The sequence below is a fragment of the Kwoniella newhampshirensis genome, chromosome 3, assembly GCF_039105145.1.
Source record: "Kwoniella newhampshirensis strain CBS 13917 chromosome 3, whole genome shotgun sequence".
In the NCBI taxonomy this organism is placed as follows: Eukaryota; Fungi; Basidiomycota; class Tremellomycetes; order Tremellales; family Cryptococcaceae; genus Kwoniella; species Kwoniella newhampshirensis.
In genome coordinates, this window is record NC_089957.1 from 954,346 (window position 1) to 970,939 (window position 16,594).

The 16,594-nt window shown below is 51.3% G+C and overlaps 6 protein-coding genes across 6 annotated transcripts; 4 read left to right on the top strand and 2 right to left on the bottom strand.

Moving 5' to 3' along the window:
* Positions 1-140: 140 nt before the first annotated feature.
* On the top strand, positions 141-2,332 carry IAR55_001708 (uncharacterized protein; the record flags this gene model as incomplete). The annotated part of the gene is made up of 13 exons (XM_066944832.1): positions 141-211; positions 285-318; positions 372-388; positions 448-486; positions 564-694; positions 753-769; positions 823-847; positions 911-1,283; positions 1,356-1,509; positions 1,561-1,703; positions 1,763-1,910; positions 1,962-2,113; positions 2,167-2,332. The coding sequence occupies 13 exons, from the start codon at positions 141-143 to the stop codon at positions 2,330-2,332; spliced, it is 1,470 nt and encodes a 489-aa protein (XP_066804755.1).
* Positions 2,333-3,608: 1,276 nt separating this feature from the next.
* On the bottom strand, positions 3,609-4,181 carry IAR55_001709 (uncharacterized protein; the record flags this gene model as incomplete). The annotated part of the gene is made up of 3 exons (XM_066944833.1): positions 3,609-3,760; positions 3,853-3,909; positions 4,013-4,181. The coding sequence occupies 3 exons, from the start codon at positions 4,179-4,181 to the stop codon at positions 3,609-3,611; spliced, it is 378 nt and encodes a 125-aa protein (XP_066804756.1).
* Positions 4,182-4,586: 405 nt separating this feature from the next.
* IAR55_001710 (uncharacterized protein) lies at positions 4,587-9,225 on the top strand (the record flags this gene model as incomplete). The annotated part of the gene is made up of 11 exons (XM_066944834.1): positions 4,587-4,639; positions 4,712-4,769; positions 4,853-4,910; positions 4,965-5,059; positions 5,127-5,233; positions 5,287-6,081; positions 6,143-7,772; positions 7,827-8,309; positions 8,374-8,456; positions 8,507-8,594; positions 8,674-9,225. The coding sequence occupies 11 exons, from the start codon at positions 4,587-4,589 to the stop codon at positions 9,223-9,225; spliced, it is 4,002 nt and encodes a 1,333-aa protein (XP_066804757.1).
* A 267-nt stretch (positions 9,226-9,492) lies between these two features.
* IAR55_001711 (uncharacterized protein) lies at positions 9,493-10,511 on the bottom strand (the record flags this gene model as incomplete). The annotated part of the gene is made up of 4 exons (XM_066944835.1): positions 9,493-9,651; positions 9,870-9,947; positions 10,141-10,235; positions 10,322-10,511. 4 exons carry the CDS (start codon positions 10,509-10,511, stop codon positions 9,493-9,495), a joined length of 522 nt encoding a protein of 173 aa, XP_066804758.1.
* A 528-nt stretch (positions 10,512-11,039) lies between these two features.
* On the top strand, positions 11,040-13,746 carry IAR55_001712 (uncharacterized protein; the record flags this gene model as incomplete). Its single annotated transcript, XM_066944836.1, has 4 exons — positions 11,040-11,055; positions 11,122-13,211; positions 13,290-13,437; positions 13,508-13,746. The coding sequence occupies 4 exons, from the start codon at positions 11,040-11,042 to the stop codon at positions 13,744-13,746; spliced, it is 2,493 nt and encodes an 830-aa protein (XP_066804759.1).
* Positions 13,747-14,310: 564 nt separating this feature from the next.
* Positions 14,311-16,379, top strand: IAR55_001713 (uncharacterized protein; the record flags this gene model as incomplete). Its single annotated transcript, XM_066944837.1, has 4 exons — positions 14,311-14,472; positions 14,624-15,071; positions 15,208-15,663; positions 15,727-16,379. The coding sequence occupies 4 exons, from the start codon at positions 14,311-14,313 to the stop codon at positions 16,377-16,379; spliced, it is 1,719 nt and encodes a 572-aa protein (XP_066804760.1).
* Between the last annotated feature and the right edge of the window lie 215 nt (positions 16,380-16,594).

Here is a 16,594-nt window from a genome sequence, read left to right on the forward strand (position 1 = left end):
TGTTTCGGCGGGCGATGCACAACGTCACCACAAAAGTCAAGGTGAAGAATAATCAGCTTCCTTTTCACGACACCATCTTCTATTGCAGTCATCTCTGGTCGCATACATAGGCTACAAGCACAGTAGATCAACAGTGCAAGATGTCAAAGAAAGTGAGAGATACGCAATTGTATGACCTGTTGGGGGTGCAGCCCGACGCGACGGATATCGAGTGAGTATCGTTCATGTCGGTGTTTGCCACAGCGATGGGAGGAGAAAGGAGCTAAAGCCAAGAAATCGATCAGCTTGAAGAAGGCCTATAGGAAACTGGCTATCAAGGTCAGTGCTGGTCTGTCGAGCTCAGACTTCGTATGCTGATCCAAGACGTTCAGTATCATCCTGACAAAAAGTCAGTATATGTGAGACCCACCGCAGATTCCGCATAACTGACACGATTCTCGCCATCAGTCAAGCTCCTGATGCAGAGCAGAAATTCAAAGAAGTCGGGTGAGTGTATGGTCTACTCAAGATCATGCTGTCAAGATGTCCCACGAGTCGTGGTCGGCTGATGCTAATCATGTCAGCGAGGCATACCAGATCCTTTCGGATCCTGACAAGCGTGCATTCTACGACAAAGTTGGCAAAGATGCGATGGACAAGCCAGAGGAGGGAATGGTGGATCCGCAAGAGATCTTCTCAAAAATCTTCGGAGGAGGTGCGTGTGATTCCGGAAAGTTGTCTTTCGATTGCTGATGATGTTCGTAAATCCGCAGAGGCTTTCTTCGATTATGTGAGTTGAGCTCCATGCCTTGCTATTTTGATCTGTTGCTGATGTCATGCTAGATCGGAGAGATCGCGCTGGTCAAAGGTCAGCTATATCGCACCTGTAATGTAGACGATTAGCTTGAGCTGACATGGCAACTCATTGCAGACTTCACATCCACCATGGACGTCGTCATGACACCCGAAGAGAGAGCCGAGATGGAGGCAGCGAAGGATGAAGCAGAGGGCGGGGCAACTGCAACTGCATCAGGATCAACATCGGGAGGTCCCGCAGAGGCCGCTACCGAATCGACTACGACATCGCCTAGTGTTGCTGAGTCCAACATGAACACATCCCTCGCCCATCACTCTTCATTCGCCGGATCTGGTTCCAATGCACCTTCAGCTTCGGGCAGTACGGATCAGCTTAGCAAGAAGGCTGCTGGTGATAAGGACAAGAAGACGAAGCCAAAGCTCACTCCTGAGCAGAAGGCTCAGCTGGAAGCCATTGAGAAGAAGCAGGAAGGGGAACGTAAGGCCAGGTGAGCTATCTCAAAGTGCCGCAGGCGTAAGCCTTTTGTGTGATCGAGCTTATGACCTCTCTCCTTGGGCAGGATTGAGTCGCTGCAACAAAAGCTCATCCAGCGAATCCGACCGTTTGTCGATGCGAAGCACCCTGGAGATATCAACGATCCTGAGACCAAAGTGTTTGAGGCTCGAATAAAAGTGGAAGCTGAAGACCTCAAGCTAGAGTCGTTCGGTGTCGAGGTGAGCTGCGGTCGGACACGAAGGATCAGCAGCTAAACTTTGCCCATATAGATGTTGCACACTATTGCTCAGGTATATATCACGAAAGCGGGCAACTATCTGAAAGCGAAGAAGTTCTTCGGCGGGGGGTTCTTCGGACGGCTGAAGGAGAAGGGTGGAATGGTCAAGGAAGGTTGGGGACTGTTGGGCTCGGCGTGAGTATTGCGTTGTATGGATACGCGTTTATTCGCTGACTGAGGGAATGGCATGTTAGGATTGGTGTGCAAAGTGCGATGGAAGAGCTGGAACGACTAGAGGCCAAAGGCGATGCCACTCCTGAAGAAATGGAGGCATTGGCTCAGGAAGTGTCAAGCAAGATGCTGTTGACCACATGGCGGGCTACGAGATGGGAGGTCATCAATGTGAGTATCATTCTAGCCGGTGTCGACATGGCCTGACCTGGCCAAATGTAGGTTTTGAATGCCGCTGTCGATGGAGTACTTTACGAACCGGGAATATCGAAGGATGTGGGCTTGAAGCGAGCAAAGGCGATCATGACTATCGGAGGGATCTTCAAGAATGTCCACGCGGATGAATCAGACGATGAGAGAAGGGAGCTTGAGAGGTGAGTAGTCGTTTCGTTGGAGTGGCTTATCTAATCCGCTTGATTCTGTGCAGACTCGTCATGAACGCTGGTACGAAGAAGAAGCAAAAGGAGAAAGAGAAGACAAAGTCGTCTGGATCGGGGTGGTTCGGCAAAGCGGCGAGTCCTAAGCCTGAGCAGAGCGCAACGGCGACAACTGAGAGTCCAGCTACTGGCGAGAAGTTCGGGGCAACAGCTTAGATTTGACTTTGGTAGAGATTGATATATGATTTTTACGTATCTTAGATTGACGCTGTTTTCCCTACATAGTCTGGGCACATCCCGATGAGTGCAGTCGCAGGGTGGATTCACTGAAACACATGACGAACCGAAAAGAACAGTCTAGGACGAGATTGTTACTGCCTTACAAAATAGCGAGGATACATCAAGCTTTCAATAACATCACCCTCTTCAACTCAGATCGCCCGAGATCAGACTATCGCAATCCATCAACCATCTACGCCTCGTTATTTCCCTGTACTCAGACCCAACATTTCCATATTATGCTGCAGATGTGCCTTTCTCTGTTCATGATATACCTTTTCCCTAATTTCATCCTCCAACGCTTTCTGTGACGCTTTCGCCTGTTCTGCCTGAGCGGTGATCTGGATTTCGGAATGCTGTTTACGTCGCTTTCGGACATGACGATAGATGAGGAAGAGGATGAGTGACAGGGTGATTATGCCTGAGACGCCTGGGTGTATATTCGGGTGGTGTCAGTTCTGGCTCCCAGAGGTGGGTGAGTAGTGGGTGGATATCTGGAACAGGTCGAGTGGAGTGGAAGACGAGCCGTTCCTTTTGGATATCTTTGAAAAGATGGACAACTCACTTACAACACCTTTACATCCTGATGGATGGGATGTACGCCAATCTTTAGCTTGTTCAGTGTACGATTCGTCGTCCCTTCTTGAATGGCTTTTGGGCAATGCAAGGGCTGAGGCCAGTGATGGTAACATGAGTAAGGCTGTGGCCAGACGCAGAGGGATGCGAGGGACCATAATGCGGCATGTACGACTGTATGAGCACGCATTCACTCTTCCGCTCAGTTCCACGGCGAACCCTGGACTTTTCCCCGATTCGGCAGAGTGGTAGAGGGGTCTGCTTTTCAACGTCTTGCAACTATTTTTTATTGTTGGATAGTGGATATCGTATTGTTGAGATGAGCACTTTGTCTAATCAGGATCGCAGAGTAAGGTTCTCCTAGCCGATCGATGAGTAATTCACCTCTTTCCCGCACTGTAGTATACGCTCGCATTGTTCATGCCAGCCGGGTTGAAAAGCATAAAGGACTGAATGACAAAACGCAGGGGCACCGACAAAGGACCCCTCGTCTGTAAATCGTTTGGTCGATCGTGATCTGGAATAGAACAAGAATACATACACTGGTGGATATCCAACTTCGTCGAGGGGTATAAGCAAGGGAAGAGGTATCCATTTATCCCGAAATCGTCCAGATAACGCATTGGTGACTTGCAGACTATCGTCCGCTGGAATTGACACTGTTGGCGGTCGAAGCACCGCCGGCTGTGCTTGTCTCTCCGCCATAAGGCAGTCTGACCAAGACAGGTAATGGCTCTTGAGGCTCTTCATCGTCGGTTGAAGTTTCGGCTCGGATCTCGACGGGTTTATCTGATCATGATAGTATTTCTGTCAGCCTTTGTTGCGATGATCTCTCGGCGGAGATGGACATTTCCTTTGACGTTTGGATTTCGGTCACTCACCAAAGAGATTGAGGACAGAGAAGATATGAGGCCAATTGCGAAGCACACCTCCGACAGCTGAACACGACCAAAAATATCAAATCCATCATTAGCGATCTTACTCGCTTATGAGACACCTGTTCCCCGTGACCAGCTCAACCATGGACAAACACCCACTCACCTTCACCGCCATCAGCCATGATATGACTCATCTCTGCCAGTTTCTCGACCCTCCCAAGGAGGTCCGCACTCGCTTCTCTCAACGCTTGTAGACCCGCATATTCCTGTTGCTTCTGATAGAGGATCTGTAAGGAAGGAGGTAGTTGTTGTAAGGTTGATGGTCGTGACATTGGTGGTCCTCCTCGTTTGGATCGAGATTGGCAGTGTAGAATAGGAGATACAGGCTTTGTCCTTGTCGTTGTTGTTCGCTGTCGCTGTCGCCAACGATGATGATGATATGTTGTTGTTGTGTAATTCAATATCTGAAAGATTCTACTTCCAACATGAACAGACGCGATCAACGCGTCGCTCGTTGAACGGAATGTAAGAGATCATCACGTGACTCATCGCTTTGCCACCATCAACACCATACACAGTCAACCCTTTCACTTCATCTACGTCAGAAATCACATATTCATCTCTCCTGAATACCATTTCGACTGCGATTGACTTTGTATCCATAGATTGACGACAGGAACTCGACATTGACGAGATTGAGAAGGGAAGTTGGGCTTACTTCTTAGTCCCGCGCCAAGATGGGTGTTAAAGGCCTATGGTCGCTCCTCAATCCTGTCGCTCGACCCGTCCAGTGAGTGAAGCTTCATATCCACACGATCTATACTGGGACAGGATAACCGAATGATACTCGAATGACTCTTAGGCTCGAGAGCATGGAAGGGAAGCGACTAGCTATCGATAGTTCAATCTGGCTTTATCAAGTAAGTCAATCATCATGTCATCCTTGTCATGTACCGACATCGGGGGAATCGACGAAGAGAAAGCTGACACAGCTCGTGGACAGTTCCAAGCTACTATGCGAGACAAGGATGGGAGAGTCTTGGTTAATGCCCATGTTCTGGGTGAGAGTTTCGATCTCCCAGCCCTGTGTATCCAAGTTGACCTTGATTGCGTAGGTTTTCTTCGTCGGATAAACAAATTGCTCTTTCACGGTATAAAGCCTGTTTTCGTCTTTGACGGAGGAGCTCCAGCTCTCAAGCGTGCTACCATCGTGAGTCGTGTCATGCTTCAGATCTGTTTACAATGGCATTGACAACGGAGGTTTCCAATACGTATAGGCTGAGAGAAAGAAGAAGAAGGCTGGAGCTGCTGCCAATCATGCCAAGGTCGCGGAGAAGCTGTTTGCCGCGCAAATGAGAAGAGAGGCCGTCAAAGCTGCTCAAGCGTAGGTGATGTGCGCGTCAGCAGAAGTGAGACGTTGCTGATCAGAGTTTTCAGTGCGCAGGAACAAAGAGAAGCGAGATCGGCTGCGGCATCGGCATCTCGATTCCCCGACGAAGCAGGCGAGCAGATTGCGGAGGATGCAGTCTATCTAGAAGAACTGGAAGGACGACCGGGTCCTTCTCGACCTCGACCCGTCGAACGTACTTCTTCTTCACAAGCGTCCGTAGCCACTACGACTCCCGCTGGAGAGGTGCCCACAGATCCTGAGAAAAGGAGGAAGCATTTCAAGAAGATGGATCCTTATCGTCTTCCGGAGACGACTATGCCGACCGCATCCACGACCGAGAAGCCGGATGCTCGTCTAGCCACGGAGGAAGAGTTGAAGCAATTCATCGATGACGTACATCCAGAGGATATCGATGTGGAATCGCCCGAGTTCCGTGCGTTACCTACGGAGGTGCAGTACGAAATCATTGGTGATCTGAGAGTGCGATCTCGTCAACAATCGCATCGTCGACTTGCCGATATGCTTCGAGCCGCACCCACCGCGTTGGATTTCTCAATGGCTCAGATCAAACATCTGTCCCAGCGCAATGCTCTAACACAGCAACTTTTGACCGTGACGGACATGGTCGGTAAAGCGCACTTGACGATACCGGTACGAATCGCTGCAGAACGGAATAGAGAGTATGTCTTGGTCAAGAGAGGCGAAGATGAAGGTGGCGGATGGGCTCTAGGTATCAGAGAAGGAACGAAGGAGAAGCCGATCGTCTTGGACCCCGAAGAACCGAAGGAAGAAGAGGAGAGTGATCCCGGTTATTCAGACTCAGATGTGGAGGAAGTGCCAAAGTGAATTTTCCTCTGCTGATAATCGCTGGTCGATCTCAGCTGACATATTTGCGGTCGGCAGTCCCAACCAACCAGCCATGGATGCGGAGCTGAGAGAACACCGTCGTCGCGGAGTCCTCGAAGCGATTGCAGCTCGATACGCCCCCAAGCGAGTCAGCAAGCGGTCTCTTGACGTAGCGATCAAGCCTTTTGGAAATACTCGGCAGCCTGGATCTAAGCCACTTTTTGACCTACATGCGGATGAATACGACGAGGACGAGCCGATTGTACCTACCGCTAATGACGAAGCGTTGGCTTTGGCATTACAACAGGAAGAGTTAGGCTCGGATGAAGAGGAAGTGGACGTTGATCTCGCGAGAGCGCTCGCACTTAGCCGACGGGAGACAGAGCGAAAGTCGAGGTCGGTGACTGCTGAGGAAGAGGCAGAAGAACTTCCGAAGCATGAAGATGGAGATGAAGATGATAATCTAGAGCTGGAGGAAGTGGAACTGGTGCCAAGTGGTAGAACTACCCCGGTGGATTTAGAGGGAAGCGCAACGCCGATGGAAGAACAAGATACAGATGAAGAAGAGGGGTTCGAGGAAGTCTCGACACCGTCAGTCTCGATGACTTCGATAGCAGGAAGCATTCCGGAATTGCAAGCAGAGTCATCGAAAGCCTCGCCGGTCTTTGAGCCGGATGAGGGAGTGATACCGCTGATTACTGCTAGACAAACCGTCGGAATATCGAAGGCGGCTACAAAGATCCCACCGCCAACACAGCTAGACCTTATAATCGTTGACGATGAGGACGACGACGATGGACCTTTGTTCAGCAAACCGGCATCAGCTTCTGAGGTCAAGCAGACACCGAGAATACCTGCATGGCAAGTTGTTGCGTCGGCAAGCGGCTCTGCTTCGACGGCAATCCCTACTTCAAAAAACAACGGTCCACTTTCGGACTCTGATGCACGACCTCCATCCCCAATTGCCCCTCGCACTGAAGGGGTTCCTCCACAACCGCCAAAACTCAGACCGATCCAGAGAATGCCTTCCGCCATTGTCAAACCTTCTCCGTTGCGTATGGTCATCCAGCCTGCATCATCGCCGATGTCCGTGGAAATGGATGACGAAGTTGTTGCTGTCGCTCCTTATTCCCCACAATCACAACAGTCTCTTGCGCCATCGGTGGTGCAAAGACCAGCTCAGCCTCAAGTCACCAGTATTTCGGCTGCCGCTTCAGCACCTCCTCCGCGACCACTGCCCCCAGATCCTATGCGGCGGACGTCGTCAACGGTAACAACAGCTTCTCTGAAAGCACCAAATTTGGACGGGGACGTTGTGCAATCTCCAACCCGATACGAGTCAGACAGCTCGGAGGACGAGGAAGAGAATCAAGCTGAGGATGCGGACGATTCTCGTTCGATCGAGTGGTCGCAATCGCCTCCGCCAATTCCCCGGCCTGCTTTGCAAACGACCAAATCAACCTCAACTATACCCTCTGAAGTGGAAGACGAAGACGGCGACATGGGACCAGGCGATATGGCGGCGGAAGAGGATGACTATGCGCGATTTATGGCTCAAATCAAGAACAGAGATCTGAATGAAGTCCGTACGGAGATCGACGACGAAATCAGAGTCTTGAACTCGGCGAACAAGGTCGCAATGAGAGATTCTGATGAGATAACTCAAACTATGATTATGCAAATTCAGGTGAGTGCGACACGACGGGACGCGGAGCAGTAGACTGAAAGGTGGAGGCGGTAGACTCTCTTGAGACATTTCGGCATACCCTATATCACGGCGCCGATGGAAGCCGAAGCTCAGTGTGCTAAACTAGCTGAGCTCGGACTGGTCGATGGAATCATCACGGATGATTCAGATGTCTTCCTCTTTGGCGGTATACAATGTTTTAAGAATATTTTCAATGACGCGAAATATGCCGAATGTTTCTTATCGGCAGATATCGAACGAGAACTTTCCCTTACGAGAGAGAGATTGATCTCCCTAGCATATCTTTTAGGGAGTGATTACACGATTGGTCTACCTGGAGTGGGACCGGTAGTGGCTCTCGAACTGTTGGCGAACTTCCCGGGAGAAAGAGGGGTGGAACAGTTCAAGGAGTGGTGGATGAAAATACAGAGAGGAGTTGACAAGGAAGAGGAGAGTGGTACAAAGTGGAAGAAGAGCTTCAAGAAAAGATATGGGGGAAGTATCTATCTGACCGCTGATTGGCCCAACCCACTTGTTGTGAGTATTTCCGTATCGTAGTCTCTGGGGAACATGAACTTACGCAGACCGTTATGCTATTCAGAGAGAAGCATATAAATACCCGACGACGGACGAGTCTGAAGAACCGTTTCATTGGGGTTTCCCGAAATTGGCTGCGCTCAGGACGTGGGTATATAGACTCAGTCCCCTGCGCAATGCTAACGGTCAAAGCATAGGTTTTTGCACGAAGAGTTGTCTTGGTCTATCTCGAAAGTAGACGATGAGTTGACGCCAATTGTCCAACGGATCGCTCGTAGAGGCAAGGCAAGTCTATAGGTCGCGTGTACCAACTCTGCCCTTTGCAGCCCTAAGGCAGAGTAGCATGCTGATTCCAGTCATTCAGAACGGCGCTCTGAACAAACAAGGTACTCTTGATCCGTTCTTCGATCTCTCGGTTGGTTCAGGGAACTATGCGCCTCGCAGACGGACCACTGCGAATGTTAGTAAACGTTTGATGGCAGTAATCAAGCAATATAGGGAAGCGGAAGCTAGAATCAAAGGACAAGAAGTTGAAGGATGGGATATCATGATGCAAGATCTCGACGAGGAAGATCCGAAAGGCAGAGGCACGGGAAAGAGAAGGATCAAAGAATCTACACTTGAAGTCGAAGGTGATGATGCGGATGGGGCTGGTGGGGTTGGGACCAAGAAGAGGAGGCGAGTCAGTAGTGTTTCAAGCCGAGGAGGAGGAGGGCGGAAAAGAGCTGGAACAGCTTCGAGTGTCAGTGTAAGCGAAGCGGGGACTGAGAGCGAAGTGGGGATTGTCAGAGGTCGAACAGCGTCTAGTAGAGGGCGAGGAGCAGGGCGAGGAATAGGGCGAGGGAGAGGGAGGGGAAGAGGTAAAGCTGAACAGGCAGGAGAAGAGCAGGGCCAGATTGACGCAACGGACTTGTAGATTGTCCCACAGCGAGGTTCATCTGTTGTAGCATTAGCATGTATCGCATCAGCATGGTGTCTATCGAGGTGGACGGTCGGCACAGCGTGACATTAGCTCGGAGCGCGAGATACGAAGGTTCTGTCCAGCTTCTCCTTTTTTCCTCGTAGTATCCTGACTGAACAATGTGGATGGATACTCGAGAAGATCACTCCAATCCAGGATAGGAAACAAAGTCTCCCTTTTGCTAGTCCATATCCAAAGTTGCATTGTCACTTTCATCGCCCACTATTCCTCATCAACCTCTTCGGCTCTGGCCACAGACTGACCTCCAAGCTCCTTCTCCAAGCCACCATAGGGGTAATCGCGGGCTGAGACAGGTCGGTCGAGTCGCGTGTTGATGATAAATGTGGCGAAGACGCCGATGGCTCCGAAAGCGATTGATAGCTAGATAAGTGGAAGAAGTTAGTCAGTCAGTGAACTCGACGACGATGGGTGGGAAGGGAAGAGGGAGAGATGGTCACTAGATAGAGCAAAATTGGATGGACCGAATGAGAGGTGAAAGAGTTGTACAAGGATTGGTAGATGGATTGACATTGTATTTAACCAAAGTATTGAGAGATGACGGTTGGGTTGCGTGAATGTTATCGGCCCACTTGACTCACTTGCAATAGCGCGCTCCATGGACTGGTCTTGTGGACATCAGGGCCCCACATACCGATAGCGTCTTCCTCCTCGTGCACCTGTTATGAGCACATCAGTCGTCAGTACAAGTGTCAATGAGCATGAATCGCAGGCTCGTGATCAAAACGGGTGTAGACAGCTCGCATTAGAGAAACAGACCAGCTCCTATCGAGATCCTTTCGGTTTTACGATAGATTGCCCGTATGACAAGCTGCAGGTCTGCGGGTTGACAGCGAGATTGGTCACACTCACAACTTCACCAAAGTTCTTTCTCTCCTGTTGATCCCACCATCCGAACGGTTCTCTCTTCTGAATAGATACGTAAGGGAGTTGGGGATAACCGTTCACTATTGAACTGATCAGGAAGTCTTCCCTCATACAGAATAAAGCAGGTGGATTCATGTCTCTCTATCTTGACGACTTGTCAACTCACACTGAGGATCGATCTCTTGACCAGGCGCGAGGTTCTGAGGGATATAACTGGTCTCAGCTTGTTCGGGTGGTCCGGAAGTGGTGATGGGTGCTGCTGCGGTGGATGCGAACCGAATAGCAGCGAGTCGAGATGCTGCCGCGGGGACTCGTGAAGGAAGAGAAGTACGCAGAAGGCTAGTGGGTCGGAACATCCTGATATGAGTGGGAGGGGACGGGGAGAAGCGATGGCGGAGTCGACGAGGTTGGCAGGTGATGAGATGGACGATGTGTGTTGAGCAGAGCGAGAGAGTGCAAAACGGTCGATTACAATTGGATTGACTTGGATTGGAATGGGATGTCAAGGTTAGGCACGCTGATCACCGGTTGGTGCTCTCAGATTGAAATAGGCGCCCAAAACAACAACACGGTTGATCCCGTTCTGTTTTTGTCTTTTGCTCTTTTGCCACCACACCAGTTCCAATGTTGTTGTCGTCTACTATCGCCATAACATCACATGCATTGACGGGCAGGCTGGCGACGAGAGTGCGAGGTACGGCAAATCTCAAGATCTACCCTAGTTAGTGTGGGATTGTGAGGGTTGCCTGCAGACCGACTGCACAGCGAACATCGACTGTAGCCTATCGTGCTTGTCCACCTCACTCTGGCTGGGCAAAAGATATCAGAACGTTGCTCGTCGTCTATAGCTTTCACGATCCAGACATAGGGATCCTTGGTGCAGGATGTCACTTCGACTCCGTGAGCCCTATTTCCTTGTCAGGAATCTCGAACCTGAGGTGCGCTAGCTGACATTCATCAATTCAGCGAGCCAAAACAAGTTCAAGCCCGTCGCCCGACCCGCTGTCCGTAAAGGTCCTTCTGCTCATCGACCGGCGTCGACACCAACGACCAGCTCTACCATCAGTCTGAAATCAACTCAGCCAGCAGCCTCCCAATCGACTGCGCCTGTCACATTTGCTACCCTTTCCTCCTCGGCTTCGACTGCATTGGCAGCCCAGATACCCCCTTCCCTCGGGAGCTCTCATCCACCATCACTCAGCCCCGCTTCCATTTCTACGCCCATTGCATCAGCACAGGTACGAGAGATCAGGAATAAGCAATATGAGGCGAATGGAAATGTGTCGTCAGTAATTGCGACCAGGGCGCCGGACGTAGCAACAGAATCGTCGAACACTTTCACAACAGCCCCAGATGCGTCTCCTACTCAGCCTAGGGTTCGTCCATCAGGTCCATCCACTTATCCCTTGGTACCTCGCTCTACACCAGCTCCGCCGGGAGCAAAGCTCTCTCTTTTGGACGCGGCTAGAGCACATACCTCGGCTGGTCCTTCACCTGGCGGGATAGCCCGTCGCACCCCATCAATATCATCTCAAGCGCGACGAGCTCCATCCGTGACGCCTCAATTTGAGGATCCTCATCCCGTGACTTCTCGACAATTAGCAAGGACGCCATCAGCTACGCCGCAACCTGAAAAGCAACCCTCATATGGTGTTCCACCCAGTCTCGCAACATCAGCCCCCGCTTCGGGAATTGGCTTCGGCCTTCCTCCGTCCCTAGGCGTCTCGAATGTTGCGTCTTCTTCTCGACATTCTACCCCACCTGCCAATGCTTCTGAACTTGCTGCTGCGGTTGTGTCTACCATCCTTCCACCGGTTGACGACGCAGGATATCCACGAGTGGAGTTGGGAAAGCCGCAAAAGCGGAGTCGCAAACCGAGGTATCCTCGTCCAGCTCCCGAACCAGGAAGCGTACAGGAGGAGGGTTCTGCACCAGGTTCTGCCGGCCACTCCCAATGGACAACTCAAAAGCCAGCGAGACGCAATAAAGCTGCCCCGGTCGAGGAGCGAGAGCCTAGTCAGGACACAGATATATCGGGCGAGTCTGGGACGGGGGAAGGCGACGAGAGAAGGGCGAAGCGCAAAGAAGCTGCGGATACCACGCCCGTCACCAGTCGACCGGTCAAGAAGACCAGAAACAACAAACCGAAGCCTATCACGGTATCTCAGGTCTCATTGGTCGACGTACGGCCCAACGAAATGGTGGGCGACCGTGTGGATGAGGGCATGACAACCATGGGTGACCTTGCTACCGTGCTCGCGGCGCAGGGCAAGGTGTCAAAGCGCGCTATCAAGATCGACGAGTTCAAGCGTAACGAGGAGATGAAGAGACGGGCGGCCGCTCAAGCGCGAGCTTTAGAGACATGGAGACGGAATCAGATCAAAAGGAGGAAAGTCCGTGCGGCGAAGAATGAGGAGCGAGTAAGAAGGAGGGAAGAGTTGGGGAAACTTGGGATGGACGAAGGCCAAGTCAGCCCCGATGAGGATGATTCTGAAGAGGAGTACGAACCTATTCCAGATAGACTGACGCCTGAATCGACACCGGAACCTCAGCTTCGGTTGGATCCCGAAATGCCAGAAAGGGAAGACGATGACGACGAACCGAGAACAGTAGACGGAGATCGAGATGACAGCGATGTCGACACGACTAGAGACGAAATCTTAGAAGATGGTAGTCAAGCTGGCGACGAGGTTGCGAACAACAACGACAATTTCGACGCGACCGTCGCTCCAGAAGAGGAGGACGAGGAAACTGCTGCTCTTCGTGCCGCTGGATTCATGGTTACCGCGGATGCAGGCGATGGAGATCTCCAAGGGGATGGCGATGGTGATGATGAGGATTTCGACGAGCAACCATGGTTACAAGGTGATGAACCGGACTTAGATGGTTATCGATATGAGCTAGAGGAAAGAAGAAGGAGAATGATACAAGTTCACGAGGATGATGGGGAAGTCGTGGAGGTGGATGATGAGACGAGGTTCATCAACTCAGCTACATTTGGTAAAAACTCTAAGCCTCAGAGATGGACCGCCCAAGACACGGAGCTGTTTTACCTTGTGAGTGTTTGAACTCTCGCAGATGCTGTGAGGTAAGTAGAGTGTAGCGCTGACATTCGATGTTGCTCCCCATGATAGGCACTCGAAGAAACCGGTGAAAACTACTCGCTCATGGCTGCATATTTCCCTGGGAGGACAAACAGGCAGCTCAAGTTGAAAGGACTCCGGGAGAACAAGCTCAATCCTGCCAGGATGACCGCCGCAATATTGTCGAGGAAACCATTGGGTACGTATACGCACGTGCATAGCGTCATTATCAATACGAGGGAACTGACGTTGATTTGACATGCGATCAGACAAGGCTTATTTAAGCAAATCAGCGGGCTACGATCCTGACAAGCCGTGGGATAGGGAAGAAGCATTGTTCGAAGAGGCTCGACAAGATCAACAGAAGCTCAGGACGGTTCAGAGTGACGGATTGGGATTGGAGGAAGGGGTACGAGAGGAGCAGGAAGGAGACGATGGTATGATGGATGAGGCTGATGAGAAGAGCGGGGATGAGGGGGAAAAGGAAGACGACGAAGATGAGGCATAGGTGTCATTGAGCAGGTGAAGGAGGCAAGCAGCATGGCAAAGTTGACATGTCGGGACTAGGAGCATGAGTCAAGCCGAGGAGGATATCAATTGTTGCTGTCTTGTTGTAGATGCCAATGATAACGGATGATATTCCCCTTTGTATGGGATGGTGACGCGCCTTTCCTTTTCGGGTGAAAAAAAAACGACACACACACACAATGAACGGTTCTCTTTCTGTCAACATAACTTGTCCCTCTAGATCATCTTGACTTCGACCCGTCCTAACCATCCATCGACATCGCCATCGCCATTGAACAACCTTGAGGGGTCTTGATACTTCCCAGTAAAGCGTGAAGGAGAGAAGTACTGGCCAAAGACAGGATAAACAACGACAACTTGGATTTTCCTACGAAGATAGAGACGCGCTCCCGCCGCCCTGTCCTCCCATCTCTTTCCTTGTTTTCACGGATAGGACCAAGACTTCCGTCCTACTGTTCTTGCTACGACTCCGTGATCACAGACCCTTGATCCTTCTTGGTCTGACTCGTCCCTCTCAAAGTCGAGAGTTCCTCTGCCGTCCAAGATGCCGATCACGCACCTCCCTCTCGCTCATTTATTGTCCTCCACGGACCCGCGGGACTTCTCAGCACGTAGACAATTGGCAGATGTGTCTGCTGCTATAGCGAAGAGTAAGAAGGTCGTCATTGTCAGTGGTGCTGGAATCAGTTGTTCGAGTGGGATTCCTGTGAGTGTGTTCTCTCGAGCTAGAGTTGTCGTAATCTATCACTATGTGCTGTTTGAGTAAGGTGAAAGTATGCCGCCGGATGCGTGACACCCAGGCGCATATGTACTGCATGTGAAATACCACAGACGCTGATACAATCTTATGTGATCAGGACTTCCGATCCGAAGACGGTCTCTACTCTCTCGTGAAAGCGAAATATCCCGCCTCGTTCTTCACCGGACGCGATCTCTTCTCCGCGGGGACATTCTCCAACCCACAAACCACCTCGATCTTCTACACCTTCATCGCCGAACTCTTCCTCTCCTGCGCAGCCGCGCAACCCACCCGGACGCACCACTTCATCCGGAAACTCGAGCAGAAGGGGAAACTGTTACGAAGCTATACGCAGAACGTGGATGGTCTCGAGAGGAGAATGGGTATAGAGAGCGGTGGGAGGGGGAAGGGGTTGAAGAAGAAGGATACGAAGAATGTGGAGCTACATGGGGATTTGGGGAGAGTCAGATGTGTGCTCTGCATGAAGGACTATGAGGCGAAGCACGAGTGGATAGAGATATTTAGAGAAGGTGATGCGCCGGAATGTCCTTCCTGTCTGGACCGGTGTGAGTGATCATCCAATCCCTTCTGGACCTCTGCACCTTGGTGCCGCTTGGATGGCGTGCGTTTTCAAGCGGATGGGGGGTCACGTCCTGAGGTCGCTGTAGTTTCACTTACTAATGCGATACTTGTTCGAATCAGGCGAGTCAAGACTCTCGAGGTCGGCGCGAGCTACCCCCGTAGGGACACTTCGACCCGCCATCGTGCTCTACGACGAACCTCATCCACTGGGCGACGATATCGGTCAACTCACCACGTACGATCTCTCCCGTCAACCAGACGTTCTGCTCATCATGGGAACGAGTCTCAAAGTACACGGCCTGAAACGACTGGTCAAGGAGTTTGCGAAATCGGTACATGGGGGAGCTCGGAGTGGTCTTGTGGTATTTGTCAATGCAACGGCGCCCAGTAAAGCATGGGAAGGGGTCATTGATGTTCATGTTCAGGGAGAAACGGATAAGTGGGTGGAAAAAGTGGAAGAGGAATGGAGGAGGATCAAGCCGGGTGATTGGGAAGTTCAAACCAGATTGGACGGGGAGATGGTGCAGGTTGTCAACTCTGGCAGGTTGCCGTCAAAAGGACAAGGAAAAGCCAAAGGTGCGTGTATGGTCATCTCACGTCGCAGTGGAAGCGTGAAGCTGATTGCAAAATGCTTTATAGCTCTGTCGAGCTCCGACAAGGAAGACAGGTTTCCTGTTCAATTGCCCACCCCTCGTCCCACCGCTTCTCCTCGGTCACCTGTCAAGCATAATACCCCTCCTTCCCCTCTCCCCACACCCAAGGGAAATGCCAAGCAAGATCATATTCAGCGGCCCTCTCCTGCAGTCGCACCCCCCACGCCTCTGTCGCCCAGTAAGCGTCGATCGAACATTCAAGATAGTCCTAGCAAAAAGTCAAAAGCGTATGATATCGAACCTCCGAAGACTGGGCTTCCAGCAACGCCTGGTCGAGGCAATCTGTTTGCGAGTCCTGACAAAGTGCCCCTGGCCGCCGATAGTGACGATCGGAAGGATGAAGAGGACGAGAAGGAATGGGAACTCTTTGAATCTCCTATGATGGAAAGGACTCAGCTTGATGCCCTTGACAAACGACGGACAGTCGGACGGGTCGGACGGGTCGGGAAAGCGAAAGTGAAAGCGGCTGGCAAGGAGAATGTACCGGAAACAGGAAGCGCGAGCTTGAAGGGTACGGTCAGCAAGGTGAAGAAAGCGAGATCTGTGGCTGTATCGGGTTCAAGTCCGAAAGTGAGGAGGACGAGAACAAGAGCTGTGTTGAACCCTACGGCCGCAGTTGCCGCTTCTGTGAAAGCGTGATTTTTGGATGACGGACATTCCCAACGAGGACGGGGTTTCACACTTGTATTACTTTTGTTACATGTCATCGAGACGAGGAAAGCAGAGGAGAGATGGAAGATGACCTGTTCTGTGTACCAGTCGATGATGACCGATCTCTCTCTGTCCCATGTGCCACACGTGATATCTCGTGAGATTGCGCGTGTGCCTAATTCGATATCCATTCATTCAGTCGT